We start from the raw sequence: 18,400 nt of genomic DNA, 5'->3' as shown, positions 1-18,400 counted from the left end.
GTGCGCAAAAGCTCCTGGGCCGTGCGCAAAGGCTCCAGGGAAGAGAGCCCCGCGCAGGTACGCACGTGTGGCCCAAAGCCCCCACCCCTGCGCGCGCTCAGCGGGCCACGGTAAAATTATCAAAGGCTGATTGGTCCGCGGCGATAAAAAGGTTGGGGACCACTGCTCTATAGCGTCGTTTTGAGGGTAGGAGTTGAAACAGTTTATGTCCAGGATGCGAGGGGTCTATAGATATTTTCACAGACCGAGACCCTATAAATGTGGGTGCGGGCATCATCTCCAGGGTTCAGCTCAACTGGTACGGAGTCTCTGGGATGCCAGGCAGGTTGGCATAGTCTGGGGTGGCCAAGGGTCTCTGCTGCCCCCTGGTGGAGGCCGAGGCCACTGGTTGTAGCCCTCAGCCCCATCACCTCTCCTTCCCGCCCTCCACCAATCCCGGCCCCTCCCTTCACAGCAGCCGCCTCTGAGAGACCACCACTCCTCTCAGAGGACCCCAGCAAGAGGGGAGAATTGGGGACGTCATGTTTCCCAAAAGGGGTCTTGGCTGACTGGCACTCTGCCTCCTCCGAGCACAGGGGTTGGGAGCTGTTCCCGGTGCTGAGCTCTAGCAATTCTTAAAGGGCAGCCCTGTTTGTGTGCATTTTTCCTTCCATCGGCCCTCGGAAAAGCCCCCTCCCCGAATTCCTGATGATCTCCGCCCACCCAGTGTCAACCACTGAGCTTCTTAAAATACTTGAGAGATGCAGAAGCTTCACTGGGAAGAATCCACATGGTTTAGGTCTTTGGTGGGGCCTCTGCTTCCACTTTGTCTTTGGGGAGGGGGCTCCTGACCCCACTGGTTTCCCCCCATGTTCAGCTGCAGCTGCAAGGAAGTTTTGCTGAACTATTACACATTTAATTCCATGGATCAAGGCACCTTTTTGGATCACAGTTTCTGCACAGTGCTAGGTTTGAGGCAGGATGGGTGGCCCCAACATCCAGCCTCTCTACCGTCCGTTGCTCCGCAGGATGGGGGAGGGGCTCTGTACCCCCCCACCCCCCACCCCCGATGGTCCCTGGGCCACCCCAGATCTTGCACTCCGACTGCTGGGCTGCTTTCAGGCAAGCTTCTCAGGACAGAGTTTGCGTGTTCCAAACATTTTGGCTTTCTTGCCAAAGAAAATTACTATTTTTTTGTTGCTGTTGCTGTTTCTCTCCATTCAGCTTCCTCGTCAAAGCTTCCTGAAGGCGCCAGCTGAACCCGGCCCCTTCCTGCCTCGCTGTCCCCCCTCCTCTCCGATTGCATGTTCACACTTCTCTTGCGCTCGGCCACCCAACTCAGCCTGGGAAGACCCTGAAGGGCCCGGATGCCCCTCTCAGTCCTCCTCCGAGGCTGGGGCTGGATTCGGCCTCTTGCTGGACAAGAGGGGCTCCTGGGTGAGGAGCAGTGAGGACGAGCAGCCCACCGCCGGCACCCCCACCCCCACCACTGCCTTTGGGTGGACCCCACAGAAGCTCAAGGAGGTAAGATTTGGGGGTGAACCTGGAGACCGCAATGCCTGGGCACAGAGCTCAGCTGCCAACCAGAACAGAGTGCAGGGCTTCCCCCTGGCCAGCTTGGAAGGGGCATCTGGATGGACTGCCCTTGCCTTGGCCACCCCCCAGGAGACTGTCCTCCCCAAAGCAGACAGAGCTGGAACTTTTGGCATGTTAGGTAGAATAATTTCCTTTCCCTTCTGTGAAGTTGTGTTTTTCTCCAAAGCCTTGGGCCTCGACCCCCTTGGGGGGTCTCTGCTCAGAGCCACAGGAGTCTCTCAAAGAGCTGCTTGTTTGAAGCCAGAATGGATGACAATGTTGTACATGTGAACGGACAGAGAAGCTGACACAGGGCTGGTGAAAGCTTTGGCACCTCTGGAGCTGCGCCCTTAAGCCATTCCATCTTTCTCAGGGCCCCCCAGGGATCCTCTTTGCCTTCTACCTCAAATCCTAGCAAATAGCTTCCGTGCCCGACTGGGCTGGGTGGGGTCGAGGAAGTCCTGGGTTCAATTCCCTCCACCATCCATTACTCATCCATTGAAAATTCAGCCGTTTCCTAGATGAAGGTTTGTGTTTGTGGCGAAGGGTTAGTTTGACGTGCCATCTAAAAATGCCCAGCGAGGTCACCAGAAGGCCTTATCTCTGGGCAGCAGGACTCTGAGGAAACCACAGGCACTAACTGGCCAGGGGGAAAGCTCTGCCCAGTCCTTCTGCAGATCAGCCCCGAGAGAGGGACCTGCTTCCCCTGTGGATCACCGGGGGGGGGGGGGGCTGCAAAGAGCAGGAGGGAAGGAGGGGGGTGTTTTAGGTTATTTTGGCTGAGAACTGGGTTAGGTGAACTTGGCTAGACTGTGAAGGAGCAAAATTAGCAGACTGAAAGGGGGTCCCAGGACGAAGGTCTGGCCCCACCTCTCAATCTGCTCTCTTTACCAGCCCGTTTCTGGGTTTCTCCCCATTGCAAGCATGATGTGGGCAGGGGAGCCCAGAGAGACCCTTGCAGAGCAGAGGTCCAGCGTGCCTTTCAAAGCCTCGCCCGGCCACCTTTGGCTGACGTCCCTCCTTGCTCCTTTCTGATAAACAGGAAGCCGGACGGGAGTCCGATGAGGCTTTGGGGGGTGTAAAACAGGGGCTTTCTATCTGTGGGGCAGGAAAGAGGGGAGGCCAGGAGGGAGGAGCAAGGAGGATATCTCCTGCCCCTCTCCGGCCTTCAGAACAGGGGCTGGCACCCCGTGGCATTTGGGGAGAAGGGGGGGATTTTAAAATTGGTGGCAGAGCCATTGTTCTATTGCCGTTTGGGGATGGGGACTCGTCTGGCAGCCCTCTGGGGTACCCGTTCCAGGCTGTGAACTGAAACACCTGAGATGTCATGCCTCCCACCATGCCTGCCCTTGTTGTGTGTGCTTGGCAAACACCCTTTTCCTGCCAATCTCTTGCCTCTTTCCTCTCCTGCTGTGGCCTGAATGGGGCGTTTTCCTGCAATGAAGTCATGGGGACCGGCCCAGACGTCGAGGCAGCTGCAGGGGGGACGGACGAGGAGGCCCTGGGATTTCAAAGCGTCTCCCTCCGAACCGAAGCCCTGGGAAACACCATCCTCCACGCTCTTCCCCGGGCCTTGAACCCAGGACTGGAGTCCCCTCTTCTGAGGGGCAGAGCCTCCTTTCAGCAAACAGCTCCCAGGCGGCCTCCAATCGCCACTCTGCCAGGGCTGAGTTTGCAGAGGAGCCGATTGTGAGTCGGCTGCCGGGTGCCCTCCCTTCCGCTGGCATGCTGTGCCCATTCCTGCTGTTTTGGGTCCATTTGGGTCTTGTTTCCGAAGCACTTGAGACCCTGGAGAGATCAGGGCTTGCAAGCTCACCCCCACCCCCACCCCCTGGCCAAACAGGCCCCATCCATGATGGGGCAAGGAGGAGGGGAGCCCAGGGTGGGCTCTTGCAGCCCCCAAGTCATCCCCCTCGTCTTCCGAGAAATCTCCCCTGCAATCAAGTCCATTCTGGCTTCCTCCACTTCCCACGCAGGGATGCTCCAGGCTGCAGCTTTAACTCAAACCAGCTTTGCTCTTGCCTCGCCTTGTTCCCTCCCACCCCCGCAACCCCCCCACCCCCCACAGGCCCTGCAGGGGCTCAGCACAGGCCTCACAGCCACGCCTTCCAGCTGCAGATTGAGGCTCGCCGTCCCGTGCGTTTGGGGGAGGCAGCCCCCCCAGTTTCCCTTCTGTCTCTTCTGAAATCCCAACAATCAACGTTCTGCCCACCCAGATTTTCCTTGCTCTGTGGGGTGTTAAAGTACCCCGTTTATTCTTTCTGTAGCTTATCCTGCCTGCAGAAATGGAGGTGCAGAGCAGTGGTGATTGGGACTTCTCTGTGCAATTACACACAAGTGGCAGGCAAAGCAACTTACTATGCACACACATTGCTGTAGTTCTGGTCATAGTAAGCCTTTACTTCCCTCGGCACCAGCCGCGTCTTCTTGCGGACTGTTTTTCAGCCTCCTGCTCTACCCCACAGCCCTAAGATCACTTGGTGGTCCCCCATCCAGTACAAGCCAAGTCCCATCCTGCTCTGCCTCCGACCATCCAGGGACTGCCTCCTTCCTGAGGTGAGGCGGCATGGCTGTCCTCCTTTCTGCCTGCCCCACAGATGCGGGGTGGGGGGTGTCGGGAGGTCCTGGCTTGCAAAGGGGAGATCAGCTCCCTTTCCCACACTCTCCATCTGCAGAGCATCAGGGTCATTTCCTGTTTGCAGCCAGGCTGAGGAGCAACGCATCTCTCTCTCTCTCTCTCTCTCTGTCCTCCCTCCCTCCCTCCCCCCTCTCTCTCCCTCCCTCCCCCTCTTTCTCCCTCCCCCTCCCCCTCCCTCTCTCTCTCCCTCCCCCTCCTTCTCTTCCTCCCTCTCTCCCTCCCTCCCTCCCTCTTTCTTTCCCTCTTTCTCCCTCCACCCTCTTCCTCCCTCCCTCCCCCTCCCTCTCTCTCCCTCCCTCCCCCTCCCTCCCCCTCCCTCTCTCTCTCTCTCCCTCCCTCCCCAGATGAGCCCCATCCAGGGACTGGCAGGGGGGCAAAGGGAGCCCCACCTGTTTTGGGAGAGGGGCTGGGTCTTGGCAAGGTGGAAGAGAGCGAGCTGTGGGCCTTTGCCGAGCTTCACGCAGCTCCAGCTGTGGGAGTGACACCCTCGCTAGAAAAGTTAGAACGGGATTCCTTCCTGGTTGAAAGACTTCAGATGGGCTGGATGTGGGGCGTGGGGGGGCAGCCCCAGCAGGCCTTTCGAAGAAGGGCCCTGGACTGGAGCCTGGTCCTGCTTGCAAAGACGTGCGTGGGCTGCCACAGGCTCCCCAAGACTTGGAGGAGAAGCCTCCAAACAGCCCAGCCTGTCTTGGGTTGCTATCCAAGCAGCCCGCCCCTCCCCAGGGACTCCCCTGCTTCCAAATTTGCAAGCAATGGGGGGGGGCTCTCCTTCTCCTCCTCTGCATGTTCCTGGAGACATGGGTGGTCTCTGGACTGGCGGGAAGGCCGAGCAAACTGGCCCTCCTTGGCTTTTCTTGGCAGAGGAGGAACCTGGTTGGCCAGCCAGGGGGTCTCCACAGATGGCAGGATTTGACTTTTGCTGGGTTTTGGGTGCCAGGGGGTCCCTCAACCCTTGCCTCTGGTTCTGCCCTGCTTCTGAGTGCATTTCTGTGAAACTCCCCAGGTCATTGGGCAGAGATGGGTCTTCAGACATTTGGGTGCAAATTTTGGGAGGAGTGCAGAAGAGGGAGGCCCAGGCCGTCTCTCCCTCCCCTCCCCTCCCCTCCCCTCCCCATGTTTTCCCCTCTCCTGAGAGACCCAGCCCACGGCAGTAGGAGGGACCTGGGAACAGCCAGGAAGGGGTTGCAAAACTTTGCTGCCTCAGCAAAGGGGACTGAAGGGAATTGGACGGAGTGGATGGATGCTTCTCTGCCCTGTTGCCAAAGGGGAGGGGGGAACAGGGGGAGCACGTCCAGAGAGGGGAGGAGGCTTAACTCCTTCACTGCCAGCGGTGGGAATCGATGTTTGGTAACAGGAGCTTGCTTGGCGCCATCCAAGCGAGTCAACTTTTCCTATGTAGAAAACCGCCGGCAGTCTCAAGCCGTGAGAAACTGACTGGGGTCAGTGGTCAGGCCTGGGCTTAGGAAAAAGATTCCACAGTTGCAGAATTAAGTTTGTGAAAGGGGGGGAGGGGGCTTTGAGCTTAAAATTGCAGTGGCCGCCTTTCACAGCCAGGATGGTCTTCCCGCTTTTCTTTCCAACGGAAAGCTTCTCCGTATCTCTAAGCTGGGACTTTGGAACTGAAGGAACCAGGGGAACAAAGAAGAAGAAGGGAAACCTGATTTTTTGTTGACGCAGCCTCCGCATCTCAGGTCTTCCGCAGTGGCTGGACGGAAGTTTCACCCAGGCCACTTGAGCATCTCCAGTCCCCACAGGGAACCACATCATTCAGATGTGGTTCCCTGATCCTGAACAGGACAGATTCTGGGTTCTGTCCTGTTCCGTGGGGAGACTGTTCCAAGGACGGGAACGTTTGGGGTCTCGGTGTGGCTCCGGCTTGGATCGCAGCCCCACCACCGAGAAAACCCCGGCTCTGCGTGTTTCCTGTTTTTGCACGGACATCCCTGTGTTTGTGGACATCATGCTGGAAAGATGCCCCCGGGAAGGGAGGGCAAAGTCAGGTGGTGTGAAATCAAATGCCTTTACAATCACCATAAACCCCTTTCTTAGGATGATGGCCTACTGTTACTCCCTGCTGGTGCTGTGGCTGCAGCTGGATCGGGCCCTGTTGCTCAGCTCCAATGACCCCAACGTCTGCAGCTACTGGGAAAGGTGAGACTGGGGTGAAACGCTCTCGGCCATCCGGTAGCCATCGTCACAGTTGGCTCGGCGATCCCGTCCAGGTGTCGTTATTTCCTGGTTTTAACCAGGAAGTAATGTGTTTTTTTTTACCTTCTGCGCATGTGCTGCGTGTGCATGTGATGCACACGAGCGAAGTGAGCACACGCGTGTGGCATGTGCACTTCCGAACCGGTAAGGAAAGTAAGTAGCTTTCACCCCCGGGTGAGACTCCTCGCAAGGCAAGGGGCCTGGAATGCAAAGAGGGAGGTGGACTCAGTGTATCCCCTCCCCATTTCTTTAGGAAGAGGCCATTTCTCCAAAAATATTTTTTTGGGGGAAGTGCTCCTTTCCCCGTTTCTCCCCTCATCCTGGGCATGTCAGCCCCCTGTGTTTAAGAGGTGGGCACGCGATGGCCGAACCCCTGCCCCCAATTCAAGCTGCTGTTGTTCCCCCTAGTTTCACCACCGTCTCCAAAGAGTCCTTCGTGCAGCCCTTCGTCCAGGAGTCCAAGGAGCCCTGCAAAAGCCCGGCGTGGCTACGGGCAAAGACCTGCCCTCAGTATAGGTGAGCACAGAGCCCTCCCACCTGAACTCCCCCCATTGACAAGGGGGAACCCGAGGCTGGGCTGTGGCATGGAGTCCCGGTCTCTTCCGGTGCCCAGCGGCCTTTTCTCTTGGTGCTTTCAGAGTCCTGTACAAGACAGCCTACCGGCAAGGTGTCAAAGTGGACTATCGAAGGCGCCATCACTGTTGTGAGGGGTTCTACGAGAGCAGTGACGCCTGTGTCCGTAAGCCCATCTCCCCACAACAATTCCCTCCTGTTGAGCCACTGCAGAAGGAGAGACTGTCTGCACACACAGCCTCAGGAAGCCAAGCAGGGCCAGGCCTGGGAAGGGATGGGATGGGAGACCACTAGGAGATCCCTCAGGGCCAGAGGGTAGTCTGGGAAATATCAAAAGTTCCTGGAAGCGGTTTCTGCATTTCTGTTGAGCAAACAGCCTGGATTTCTCATCCCGTCCTGGGGTTGAGCTCAGGAGGGGTGGGAGCCTTTAATTCTCTGCTTACCCCCTGAAGTCCTGGGGGAAGCAGTTCTGCAGGTCGTGGAGGGACTGGCAGGTGATGCTCCCTTTCCCCACTCTCGGCTGCAGCTCGGTGTGCCCAGGAGTGCGTGCATGGCCGGTGTGTGGCTCCAGACCAGTGTCAGTGCGAGCAAGGCTGGAGGGGCACCGACTGCTCCAGTGGTGAGGCCCCCCCCTTTGAGCCAGTCCTGAGGGCCCAGAGTCCAGAAAGAAAGACCTGGGGGCCATGGCGGGGGGGTCAGAGAACAGAGGGGCTGGCTGGCTCACTAGAGCAGCCTTTGGGCAGATACTGGCCAGGCCTTCCCCTTGCCTAGACCTGCTCGTTCAGGGCACTTGGCTGAGGTAGATTTGGGGTGAGGGGACACCGAGCCGCCTGGCCTTCCCAGGATGGCAGCCGATGATCCTGGAAGCAGGTTGGATCAAGGCCCCAGGAGACCTGCAGGACTCCACACCCTCTTTTTCTCCTCTCCAGAGTGCAGCGACCGATCCTGGGGGCCCAACTGCCAAAGCCCCTGCACGTGCTTGAACGGAGGCATCTGTGACCCCCTGACTGGGGCCTGTGCTTGCCCCCCTGGCTACCGTGGGCAGGAGTGCCAGGAGCCCTGTGCCACAGGGACCTACGGCCAAGGATGCCAGCTGGATTGCCATTGCCAGAATGGAGCGGGCTGCAACCACCTGGACGGCGCCTGCCTCTGCTCTCCCGGCTATGCGGGGCCCCAGTGAGTAGTGGGGAAGGCAAGGCAGAAATGCTGAGTTGGGGGCATTCTGGGGGGCAGAGCGAGGGGCTGGTGGCACCAGGGACATGGGGCATCTGAGCAACACCGCTGGTGAGTTTTTCAGCACCAGAAATTGCAGGAGAGCAACTAACTGGCCTCCCTGAAATAGCTTCCCCTACATTGGACCAGGGGCTGTAATGTACTTTAGGGATCCCATCTAGACAAACTTAAGTCTTGTCCAGCTGCGTGGGTGAAACCTTGGGGGGAAGGTCTAAGAGGGGCTGTTCTGACTGTCCATAGCAGGCTTGGACAAAAAATGGGTCTCTGAGAGGTTCACTTCCTCCTGAGGTGGATCCCAATGAGCTTGGTGGCCTTGAGCCCATCCTGTGGACTCTCCTCCCTCTCTCTTCCAGCTGCGAGATTCTCTGCCCCAACAGCACCCACGGAGTCCAGTGCCCAGCCTACTGCCCCTGCCAGAACGGGGGGGTCTGCCATCCTCCCTCCTCCAGCAAATGTGCCTGCCCTCCTGGATGGATGGTAGGTGGGCAGGGACAGGGAGGTGGACCCCCAACCTCTAACCTCTGAACCAGAAGCCTCCTCCAACCCCTTGCAGAGGGGCTGGAAAAAATCGATTCTACCTTCCTATTGATGGGAACAGAGACACGGAATGGAGGGAGGACTGTCTGACCACACAGTTCCATGTGACAAAATCTCCTTGGCATTTGGACACATGTTGTTGGTTGAATCTCCCTCCAGGCAGTTTCTGACGGCTCTCCCCCCCACAGGGTGACATCTGCTCCACCCGGTGTCCCATTGGGCGTTTCGGTTCCAGCTGCCAGGAAGAGTGCCGGTGCCACAATGGAGGCCAGTGCGATCCTGATTCGGGCCAGTGCCGGTGTGCGCCAGGCTACCTGGGAGAGGAGTGAGTAACCTCTCTGCAGTGTGGGGGTCTTTGTAGGGCCTTGTCAGTCCTCATGATGGTCTTCACAGGCCGCCAGCCTGCTGAGGATGGCAGGCGTCTCATTTCCGATTCTCCGTAAGGAAGTGACCCAATTCCACTTCTCAAGTCGGGCATCTGGGCCTTGGATCCAGACCAGCTGGAACAAGTTCAAAGAAGGTTCACAAAGATCTTCAGGAAGTGGAAGCTAAGATACGGGAGAACCTGGGACATTTCACACTAACAACAGAGCTAAGATAATCTAAAATCAGAAGGTCCCACAAGAGAATGCTCATTCTCCTTTGTGCAGGACACACAATTCCAGTACAAAAAAGGTACATTCCTCCAAAAACTTCCTAACAATAGCTGCAGCTTGAGAAGGAAACCGTTTTCCGTAGGGATGAAGGGCCCTCCTTTACTGGACGTGTGTTACGCATCTGTTTCGGAGATCTGCTCCGTGGCCTGCAAGGCTCCCCCAAGGGGAGGGTTCTCCTCCCACCAAACTGACCTCCTGTCTTTAGCTGCGCTAGCCACCCGATGCCTGGCATGATCCCCCATGGCCCCCCGTGGCGGTTTCTGCCCAGCTGCAGTTGTCATTGACTGGGCTCTCTTCCCCGGCAGCATCACACCCATCTGCCAAGGCCAATCACCCCATCTCTGCCAAAAGTAGCAATGGCCCTTTGTAAACCTGGTCAGACTTCATCCAGGAAGCCCCTGGCCAATTATGTTGGCTGTGGTTAACGGACGAGTCCATGTTTCCCCTAAACTGTAAGAGGAAGGAAACGCTGCCGCTGCTGTCCAGGAATTGCAAACAATGGGGAAGGCAGAGGGAGATGCTCCTGGGGAAGATTGAAGCAGCCACTCCGACTCTGAGGAGGATGTGGAAGAGCTGAGGAGAGCACTTATGGCTCTCTTAAAGGTTGTGCAACGCTGTTGGCAGCCACACCAAACCAAGCCCGTCTTGGAGAGAATTCCCTGCAGATCTGTGGTGGAATGTAAACCAGAGGAGGGAGGGGCTGCTTCCCAGAGGGCAAAGAGAGGGCAGAGCTTGGAATCTCTGGTAGGCAGGAAGAGGGCGAAGGTGGACCCTCCCTAGCCATTCACAGAGCAGCTCTACAGCTATGCGGATAATTGCTTTAGTCTGGCAAGATTCTGTCTGTAAGCAAACAACTATAAAGAACTACTCAGAAGTAACTCCACGTCTCCTTCTTGGTTCCTTGGGCTTGGCATGATCAAGGTCAAGGAGACCTCTTGCAGTGGTGGTGGTGGGCTTGTGACAGATGTCCCCCACCCACCCACCCCCATTTTATGGGTTGACACAAGCCATGCTCTCAGACTGGCATTCTAGACCAGCACTGCAGTTGACCGATGTTGGCAGATGTTGTATTTTCTGTTCTCCACCCTCCTGCTTCTCCCCAAGATGCCGCGAGAAATGTCCCATCGGCAAATACGGCCAGGACTGCCACGAGACCTGTGACTGCACCAACGGGGGCCACTGTTTTCACATCAGTGGGGGCTGCTTGTGTGAAGCCGGATTCTATGGTAGCCGCTGCGAGGAGCGGAAATGTCTCCCCGGGCTGTACGGCATCAGCTGCCAGCTTCCTTGTCTCTGTGATCCTCAGCACACGCAGAGGTCAGTCCAGAGGCCCCCATGTTTCCGTGAGGCACTTGTCCAGCCTGCCTCCCCCCCCCCCCACGGTGGATGGGATAGATTGGAGTGGTCCCAGTAGGGAAATCAGGTTCCTCAAGATAAGCCCACTGGACGGGCATCGTTTCTCGGCTTGTCCCCACAGCTGTCATCCCATCTCTGGAGAATGTGCCTGCAAGGCAGGATGGGCTGGCCTATACTGCAACGAGACGTGTCCCCATGGATCCCATGGCCTCAGATGTCAGGATCCCTGCCTGTGCCTGAACGGGGGCACTTGTGATGGCGAGACGGGGCACTGCAGCTGCCCACCAGGCTATACAGTGAGTGCCTCTTGGAGTCTGGAGGGGGGCATTTTCTGGGGCTCAGCAGGATCACCTGACTACTTTTACCTTGGGCAGGACAAGCATTGTTCCAGCCCCTGCCTGGGTGACACTTTTGGGGTGAACTGCTCTCAGGAGTGCAGCTGCCATAACGCCTTGGGCTGTTCTCTTGTGGATGGGACCTGTTTCTGCAAGGAAGGTAGGACATGACTGGGATGGGTAAGACCTTGGGAAGTGGGCAAAGTGATGCTACCTGGGGAACAGACAGATAAAAGATGGTTGAGACCGCAGCTGCATAATGGGCAGGGAAAGAGGCTCAGAAGGGAACCTCTTCTTGGGAGAATTGTACTTTCAGATTGGCAAGAGTCTCTTATTGGAGCTTTACAATAAGGTTGAATTAGCTCACCTGGCTATGTCCCTGTGTGGTCTACCTGGGAAGATGGGCCATCCATGAGCTGCTGGGATGGGAGATACCTTCCTTTGTGAGTTCCAACTGCTTGCGTGAGAGGAGGAGTGCGCAAAGAATCTAGAACTCACACCAGTCGCTGCACACGAGGCCTCCTGTGAATCTCTCCCCCTCTGTCTCTTCTCCTCCCCTCCAGGCTGGCAGGGAGTAGACTGTTCTGCCCCCTGCTCTTCAGGCACCTGGGGGGGCGGTTGCAACCAAACCTGCCTCTGTGCCAACGGAGCAACCTGTGATCCCATCGACGGAGGATGCACCTGCGTAGCTGGGTGGCAAGGCAGCCAGTGCACACAGCCATGCCCGGTAAGAGGGCAAAGAGCTTGGATGCCAGCCCATCTGGGTCTTGGGCCTATAGTCCTCGAAGGGTCTGTCTCTGGGTTGCCCCCAAGGGCAGCGTTCCTAGGGAAGACGTGCCTGGTGGTGGCCGTGACCAGGTCTTGAGTGGGGAAGTCAGAATAGAACATCTGAGTTGGAAGGGACCTTCGAAGTCTTCTAGTCCATGCCCCTGTCTAGTCAAGCAGAAGACCCTAGAACCCCGATAGCAATCAGTCCACCAGTAGTCATCTTTTAGGTTCCTTTTTATTTTTCTCTTCACTTTAAATTCCCAAGTGCCAATTAGCCACTTATTTCTCGCTGGGACCTCTTTTAAGCTTTCAAATTTTTTCTTCTTACCTGTTGAGTTGGCCAATCACTCACCCGGTAACATGGGCTCCTGCACAAATCTTAGTCCGGTTGCCCCGGTTTAGAGCGGTCGTTTGAATGGCCAGTACCCCTGCCGCCAGATCAAAGAGCTGCCTCCAACCCTTTGAAGAACTTGCCTGTTCCTCTTGGTCTTCCGAGGCGCCTCTCTTTCTCCCCCATCCCTCCAAGATGGTTCCGGTCCGAAGACTCCCCGACAGCGGTTTGTCTGGCTGGATTTTCGTGAAGCTCGTTGGAGCTCACTATTTTCCAGCCAGTATCTTCGCGACGCTTCTGGTTCCTCTGGCCACCAGTAGTAATCAGGGGGCTGCCAGCCAGCATTGCTCTTCCTTCTCTCACCCTTGTTCCTGCCCAGGGCTGGTTCTACGGCCTGGGATGTGGTCGGAAGTGTTCCTGTGAAAATGCTGCTGGCTGTGACCCCGTCTCCGGACGATGCCGCTGCCTGCCTGGATGGAAAGGTCAGGAGGGGTCTGGGTGGGTGGGCTAAGGCAGACCTGGAGGGCTACAATCCCATCTGCTGAAGGATGGGCAGGCAGAGCTGGCATAGTCCGTTCAGATCCTTCTTTTCCGAGCCCAGAAGCCTCTGCAGCCCCATTGATGTGGGGGACCCTCTCTTTCTCCCCAGGACCCCGTTGCAGCCAGCTGTGTGCAGAGGGCCTGTGGGGGGAGCAGTGCCGCCAGCTGTGCTCCTGCAAGAATGGGGCCAGCTGTTCCCCCAAGGATGGCATCTGTGAGTGTGCCCCAGGCTTCCGGGGGCCCAACTGCCAGCGGCGTAAGTGAACTTCTCTGGGGCAGCAGAATCACCTCCCCCCTCTGGAGACCCCAGGCCTCCATTTTAACTGCTGTGGGGGGGAGACAGGCAGAGGAAAAACAGCCCATTTGCCAACTGCAGTATTTGTATTTGTATTTGTATTTATTGAATTTGTATACCGCCCTACTCCCGAAGGACTCAGGGCGGTGAACAGCCATAAAAATAAAACATGAAAGTACAAAATTTAAAATAGAGATAAAACAAATTAAATAAATTTGGCTGAACCATATTTAAAACCCCAATAATTTAAAACCAAATTTAAAATTCCCATTTAAAAGCGGAGAAGTTTAGGTCAGGCCGGCTTGCTGGAATAGGAACGTCTTAAGCGTGCGACGGAAGGTACGCAGATCCGGAATCCTCCGTATCTCCGTATCTCCCATCTCTCTGCCAAAACCTCTCTAAAGTGCCAGTCTTGGCTGTTAAGGGCAAAACATGGAAATCTGGCTGGTCTCTCCCTTCTTCGAAGCCATGCCATCCCCGCCCAAAGACTGACCACAATCCCCTTCCCCTCTTCACCACCTCCTGCCCTAAATGCAGCCTGCCAACCGGGCCGTTATGGCAAGAAGTGCTCCGTGCCCTGCAAGTGTGCCAATCACTCCATCTGCCACCCCGTGGACGGCTCCTGCGACTGTCCGCCTGGCTGGACGGGCAGCAACTGCGCAAGACGTGAGTCAGATGGGCACAAAGCCAAGCTCAAGAAATCCAACAACGCCCTTCTTCCGGGGTGTGGAGGAGGGGTCCTGGAATGGGGCTGTCTCCCACTGGACCCCCTGGCCAGGACTGGGCCATTCGGGCCTCCTCTGGGGGTATCCCCACCTTACTCTCCGAGTGCCATTTTCTCGGTTGGTGCAATCCATGAATGCAAGGCATCCAATATTTTTGCAGGCTGCACTTCCGGCTTCTTTGGCAATAATTGCACTTCCCGGTGCCAGTGCCAGCACGGGGGCCTCTGTGACCCAGGCACAGGGTCCTGCTCATGCCCCTCAGGCTACACCGGTGCCCACTGTGAGACCAGTAAGTGTGACATCCTGTTCTCTCTTCTCCAGACTCCTCTTGGGGGCCCTGGGCACAGGAACGAACAAAGGGAAAATAACCAAGAATTGGGTTTTCTTTTCTTTTTCTTTCTTTCTTTCTTTCTTTCTTTCTTTCTTTCTTTCTTTCTTTCTTTCTTTCTTTTTCTTTCTTTCTTTCTCTTTCTTTTTCTTCTTTCTTTTTTCTTTCTTTCTCTTTCTTTCACTTTCTTTTTCTTTCTTTTCTTTCTTTCTTTCTTCTTTTCTTTTCTTTTTTCTTTCTTTCTGTCCTGTCTCTTCCTGGAGATGCTATTGACAAGGACTCTCCAGCCTCAAAGAGAAGAGGAGGTTGTGCCAGGGGGTGTGCCAGGGGCCCCTCTGCAGCAGAAATTAAATTCTGGGAGCTTTGACCATCCAGAGCAGGGGTCCCCAAACTTGGCAGGTTTAAGACTTGTGGACTTCAACTCCCAGAATTCAGCCAGCCAGCACCCACTGAGGAATTTTGGGACTTGAAGTCCACAAGTCTTAAAAGTTGCCAAGTTTGGAGACACCTGATCCAGAAGGCACAGATGTGGCAGGATGGTCTCTGGACAGGCGGGGCTGACCCTGGCTCCTGAATCTGTGTCCGAATTGCCGTGTTCCTCAATTAAATGATTCACAGGCCGTCCCGATCACCCCCTCACCATGGTTCCCGCTTCGCCAGCCACCAACCCCTCCTTGGGGGCTGTGATTGGCATCATCATCTTGGCCGCTTTGCTGGCAGCCGTGCTGGTCCTTTTCTTTTGCTACCGGCGGTGTCAGGAGAAGGAGAAGCGACATGTCTCCGTGGCCTACACCACAGGCAGGACGGACAGTTCGGAGTATGTCGTCCCTGGTGAGCTGGGCACAGGAAGAGGGTCGGGACCAAGTTAAAAGAGGAGAGGGACAGCGCCCCTTGGAGGGGCAACCGCAGTGCGCCAACCTCTGTGCCCGGGTTGACACAAGTGCGAATCACGGGGCCTTTCCAAGAATGCTAATTCAAGCCAACGGCTCTTGTCTTTCCAGATGTGCCCCCCAATTACACCCATTATTATTCAAACCCCAGTTACCACACCCTCTCGCCCTGCTCCCCCATCTTCACCATCCCAAGCAGCTCCGATCAGCCTGGCAAGGTGAGGCTCCCCTGTTCCAGCCCCAACCCCCAATGACCCTTTTTCTCCCCTTGAGAAAAGACCCGTCTCTGCCTGATAAGGGGGGAGGGGTCCCTCCATGGCCATAAAGAGGCAGGGGTGGACTGTGGACAACATCCAAGGGGCACCCATACCAGAGCTGCTCCTTTCAGATTATCCTGTAATCTGCACTAAGTATTCAAAACTTCAAGCTTTTTCCTTCTGCTGATGTTCCTCAGTTTAGAACTGGAGGTCATGATTTTCTTGGAATTAGTGGCCCCCTTTCCCCCCTCCCCCCTTTCAATGGGGCTGCTCTGCCTGATTCAGAGGCTTCTCCTGCTACCCTTCCTCTCCCGACTTTTACACCCAATGTTTTCTCCAATCCGCAGAGTCTGGAGCGGGACTGGTCAGGGCTGCATGGGGCCGACTGCAACGCCACTTTGCCCAGCGACTGGAAGCACCGCCGGGGGAGTCCTGCCCACGGTGAGTGCCAGCAGGTCCTCCTCTGAAGGGGGGCAGGGAGAGGAAAGCGCCACACTGGCTTGCCCCCTTAAGCATCCCACCTCCTCATCCATAATCCTTGGCCCAAATAGCTCCTCCTCTGCAGCCCCAGAAGCAGGGATTAAATCCAGCAGGTTCTGACAGGTTCTGGAGAACCGGTAGCTGAAATTTTGAGCAGTTTGGAGAACTGGCAAATACCACCTCTGGCTGGCCCCACAGTGGGGAGGGAATGGGGATTTTGCAATATCCTTCCCCCAGGAGTGGGGAGGGAATGGGGATTTTGTAATATCCTTCCCCTGCCATGCCCACCAAGCCACACCACACCCACCAAGCCACGCCCACAGAACCGGTAGTAAAAAAAATTGGATTTCACCACATGGCAGAATCGTGCGGATTCTGAGCAGCTCCCGCTTCCTGGCAGACACAAATACCCCCTCCAAAGAGATCCAGAGCCATCTCTTATAAAGATTTGAGAAAATGGGAAAAGACCCCAAATCCCACAAAAAGAGAGTTGTTTGGAGAAGCTGAGCTCCTGCTCCTTGTGCACCTTAAACCCCACTTAATTGGCCCACCGCCTCTTCCGCAGTGGGAGGCTACCTGGACCGGAGCTGCAGCTACACTGATGGCCTTGGAAAATATCGCTGCCAAGGTAACGGGTCAAGAAGGGGGACTGGGCAGAGAGCAGCTGCTGGGTGGTTCACGTACTGCAGCTGGTGGCGTGTGATGGTCCCTGCTTTGCTGGAGAACGGGAGGTTGCTTGGAAGCCTACTTGGTCCACCAAAACAAGCCAGGATGTCCTCCAGCATTGCCCTGTTCCCACAATCCCAGGGAAGTTGGGCTGAGCCTTCAGTTGGCTGTGCTTGCAGGACACACCAAAAGCCACGGCTGCCCTCTTCCCTCCCTAGTGCACGCCAAGGAAGCGCCCTGGTGTCGCAGCGACAGCTCCCTCTGCAGCGAGAACCCCTACGCCACCATCAAGGACTGTCCCAGCCCTGCGGGGAAGGGGCCAGAGGGCAGCTACATGGAGATGAAATCCCCACCCTCCTCGAAGCGGGAGATCAGCCTCTTCGAGGACCCCTCCTGCAGCTCTGAGGCCAAGGAAGAGGAAGGCACAGGTGAGGGGCGGGGGATAAAGCAGGGGTGAAATCCAGCAGGTTCTGGAGAACTGGTAGCAGAAATTTTGGGCAGTTTGGAGAACCAGCAAATGCCACCTCCGGCTGGCCCCTGGGGAGGGAATGGGGATTTTGCAGTATCCTTCCCCTGCCACGCCCACAGAACCAATAGTCAAAACAATTGAATTTCACCACTGGAATAAAGGCTGGGTGCCGCCCACTCCCTTGGCTGCCCGAGTGGCGTTTGCACCTAGAAGCAAAGCCTCCCTCTGGAGGGTCAAGTTTCATTTATTGCCTGGTGTCTTTCCAAAAGAGAAACCCACTCAGACCCCCCAACACCCTAAGGTTACAATACAAGATCCTCACTAATGGTGATCAGCTTAAAATAATCGTAACAATCGTAATAAAACTGTCCGTCTTTGTTAAAGAAACTTTGGCGGATGAGACGGGAGGTGAAGTCCGCAGGTGGTGGATGGTTTTTGAAGGGGAAAATCTTTCTCGGGGGTTTCAGAGGCAACGAGGGGGCTTTTCATGGAGGCAAAGCAACTTTTGGGGGTCAAAAGAAGCCGGTGTCCAGTTGGCAGCCAGGATTCCTTTCTTTTTTCAAAAAAATGGGGAGGGGGAGAATGTGGCAGCCCTGCAGAGTCGCAGATCTCCTTCCCTGACCCCTTTGGGTCAGGGAAGAGAAACTCCTCTGCACCCAGGACCCTTCCTCAATACCAGGATGGGTCAGTGTGGATGATGGGTTAGAGATAGCCGTGTGGAGTCAGGAAGGGCCTGACGGTGGCAGGACAGCTGATTTGTAGCTTCATCTTCCCTCATCCTCTGTTTCCCCTCTCCTCTCCCACTTTTAGCCACAGCGGAAGGCGTCCTGCAGGCGACTCCAGCCATGCCCCCCAACCACTACGATTCCCCCAAAAACAGCCACATCCCCAGCCACTATGATGTGCCCCCGGTCCGGCACTACCCACCGTCTCCTCCACTCCGAAGACAAGCCCGGTGAGGCTTCTGCCTGCTCGCGGCTGCCTCTCCCAAATGATCCACCTGGGAAGGACTAAGATCCAGGATGACCGGTGCATTCTGGCCAAGATTAACAATGGAAAGTGGGGGGGGAAGAGAGCCTCCATGAAGAGGGCCAGCGGATGAGACCTGGCCAGACTTTGGGTGTTGGGGAGCTTTGAAGAGAGGGGGGAGCAAGCCTTTGGCCTGGACTCTGCACCCCTGTTCTCCCGCTCCCCCCTGTGCCCAGAGGAAGCCTTTGTCCCTCCAGGAAAAGCTATGAGTAGCCAGGTGGGGCATCGCAGGAAGACAACCCCCCCTCCCTGCAGGTGAGAGACCTGCAGCTTCCTTCCAGCCAAGGAGAACGGCTGCATTGGGAACTTTCCTCCGAGGTCCACCGGCCTCTTGGACTCCCCACCATTTGCATTCAGTAAAGGGGACCCAGAGGTTTGACTGGGCTGTCTCCCCTGGCACCCCTCAGCATGGGGGCAGAGCTAAGCCAGGAGGGGTCCCTGTCACTTGGCTGGCCAAAGAGAGCATTTGGAGGAGGGCTCCTGCTGCTTGGGGTCCCTTCAACAGCTTAATAAAAACTTTTGGATGTTTGTC

General features: G+C 56.3%; 1 protein-coding gene across 1 annotated transcript; it reads left to right on the top strand.

The window, feature by feature from the left end:
- Window positions 1-960: 960 nt before the first annotated feature.
- PEAR1 (platelet endothelial aggregation receptor 1) lies at window positions 961-18,339 on the top strand. Its single transcript, XM_070951192.1, is given in 23 exon segments — window positions 961-1,484; window positions 1,486-1,503; window positions 6,242-6,343; window positions 6,809-6,916; window positions 7,039-7,139; window positions 7,500-7,592; window positions 7,903-8,149; window positions 8,560-8,683; window positions 8,932-9,068; window positions 10,504-10,716; window positions 10,877-11,051; window positions 11,130-11,250; window positions 11,654-11,817; window positions 12,569-12,671; window positions 12,839-12,985; window positions 13,562-13,690; window positions 13,910-14,038; window positions 14,696-14,908; window positions 15,079-15,185; window positions 15,572-15,665; window positions 16,270-16,332; window positions 16,589-16,798; window positions 17,650-18,339. Coding segments are annotated over 23 exon segments (3,471 nt in total). The 3' UTR covers window positions 17,799-18,339.
- Window positions 18,340-18,400: the final 61 nt, after the last annotated feature.

Source organism: Pituophis catenifer, unplaced genomic scaffold (assembly GCF_029215685.1).
Source record: "Pituophis catenifer annectens isolate HBS135680 unplaced genomic scaffold, rPitCat1.0.hap2 SCAF_10, whole genome shotgun sequence".
Taxonomy (NCBI): domain Eukaryota; kingdom Metazoa; phylum Chordata; class Lepidosauria; order Squamata; family Colubridae; genus Pituophis; species Pituophis catenifer.
This window is presented reverse-complemented; position numbering and strand designations above follow the sequence as displayed.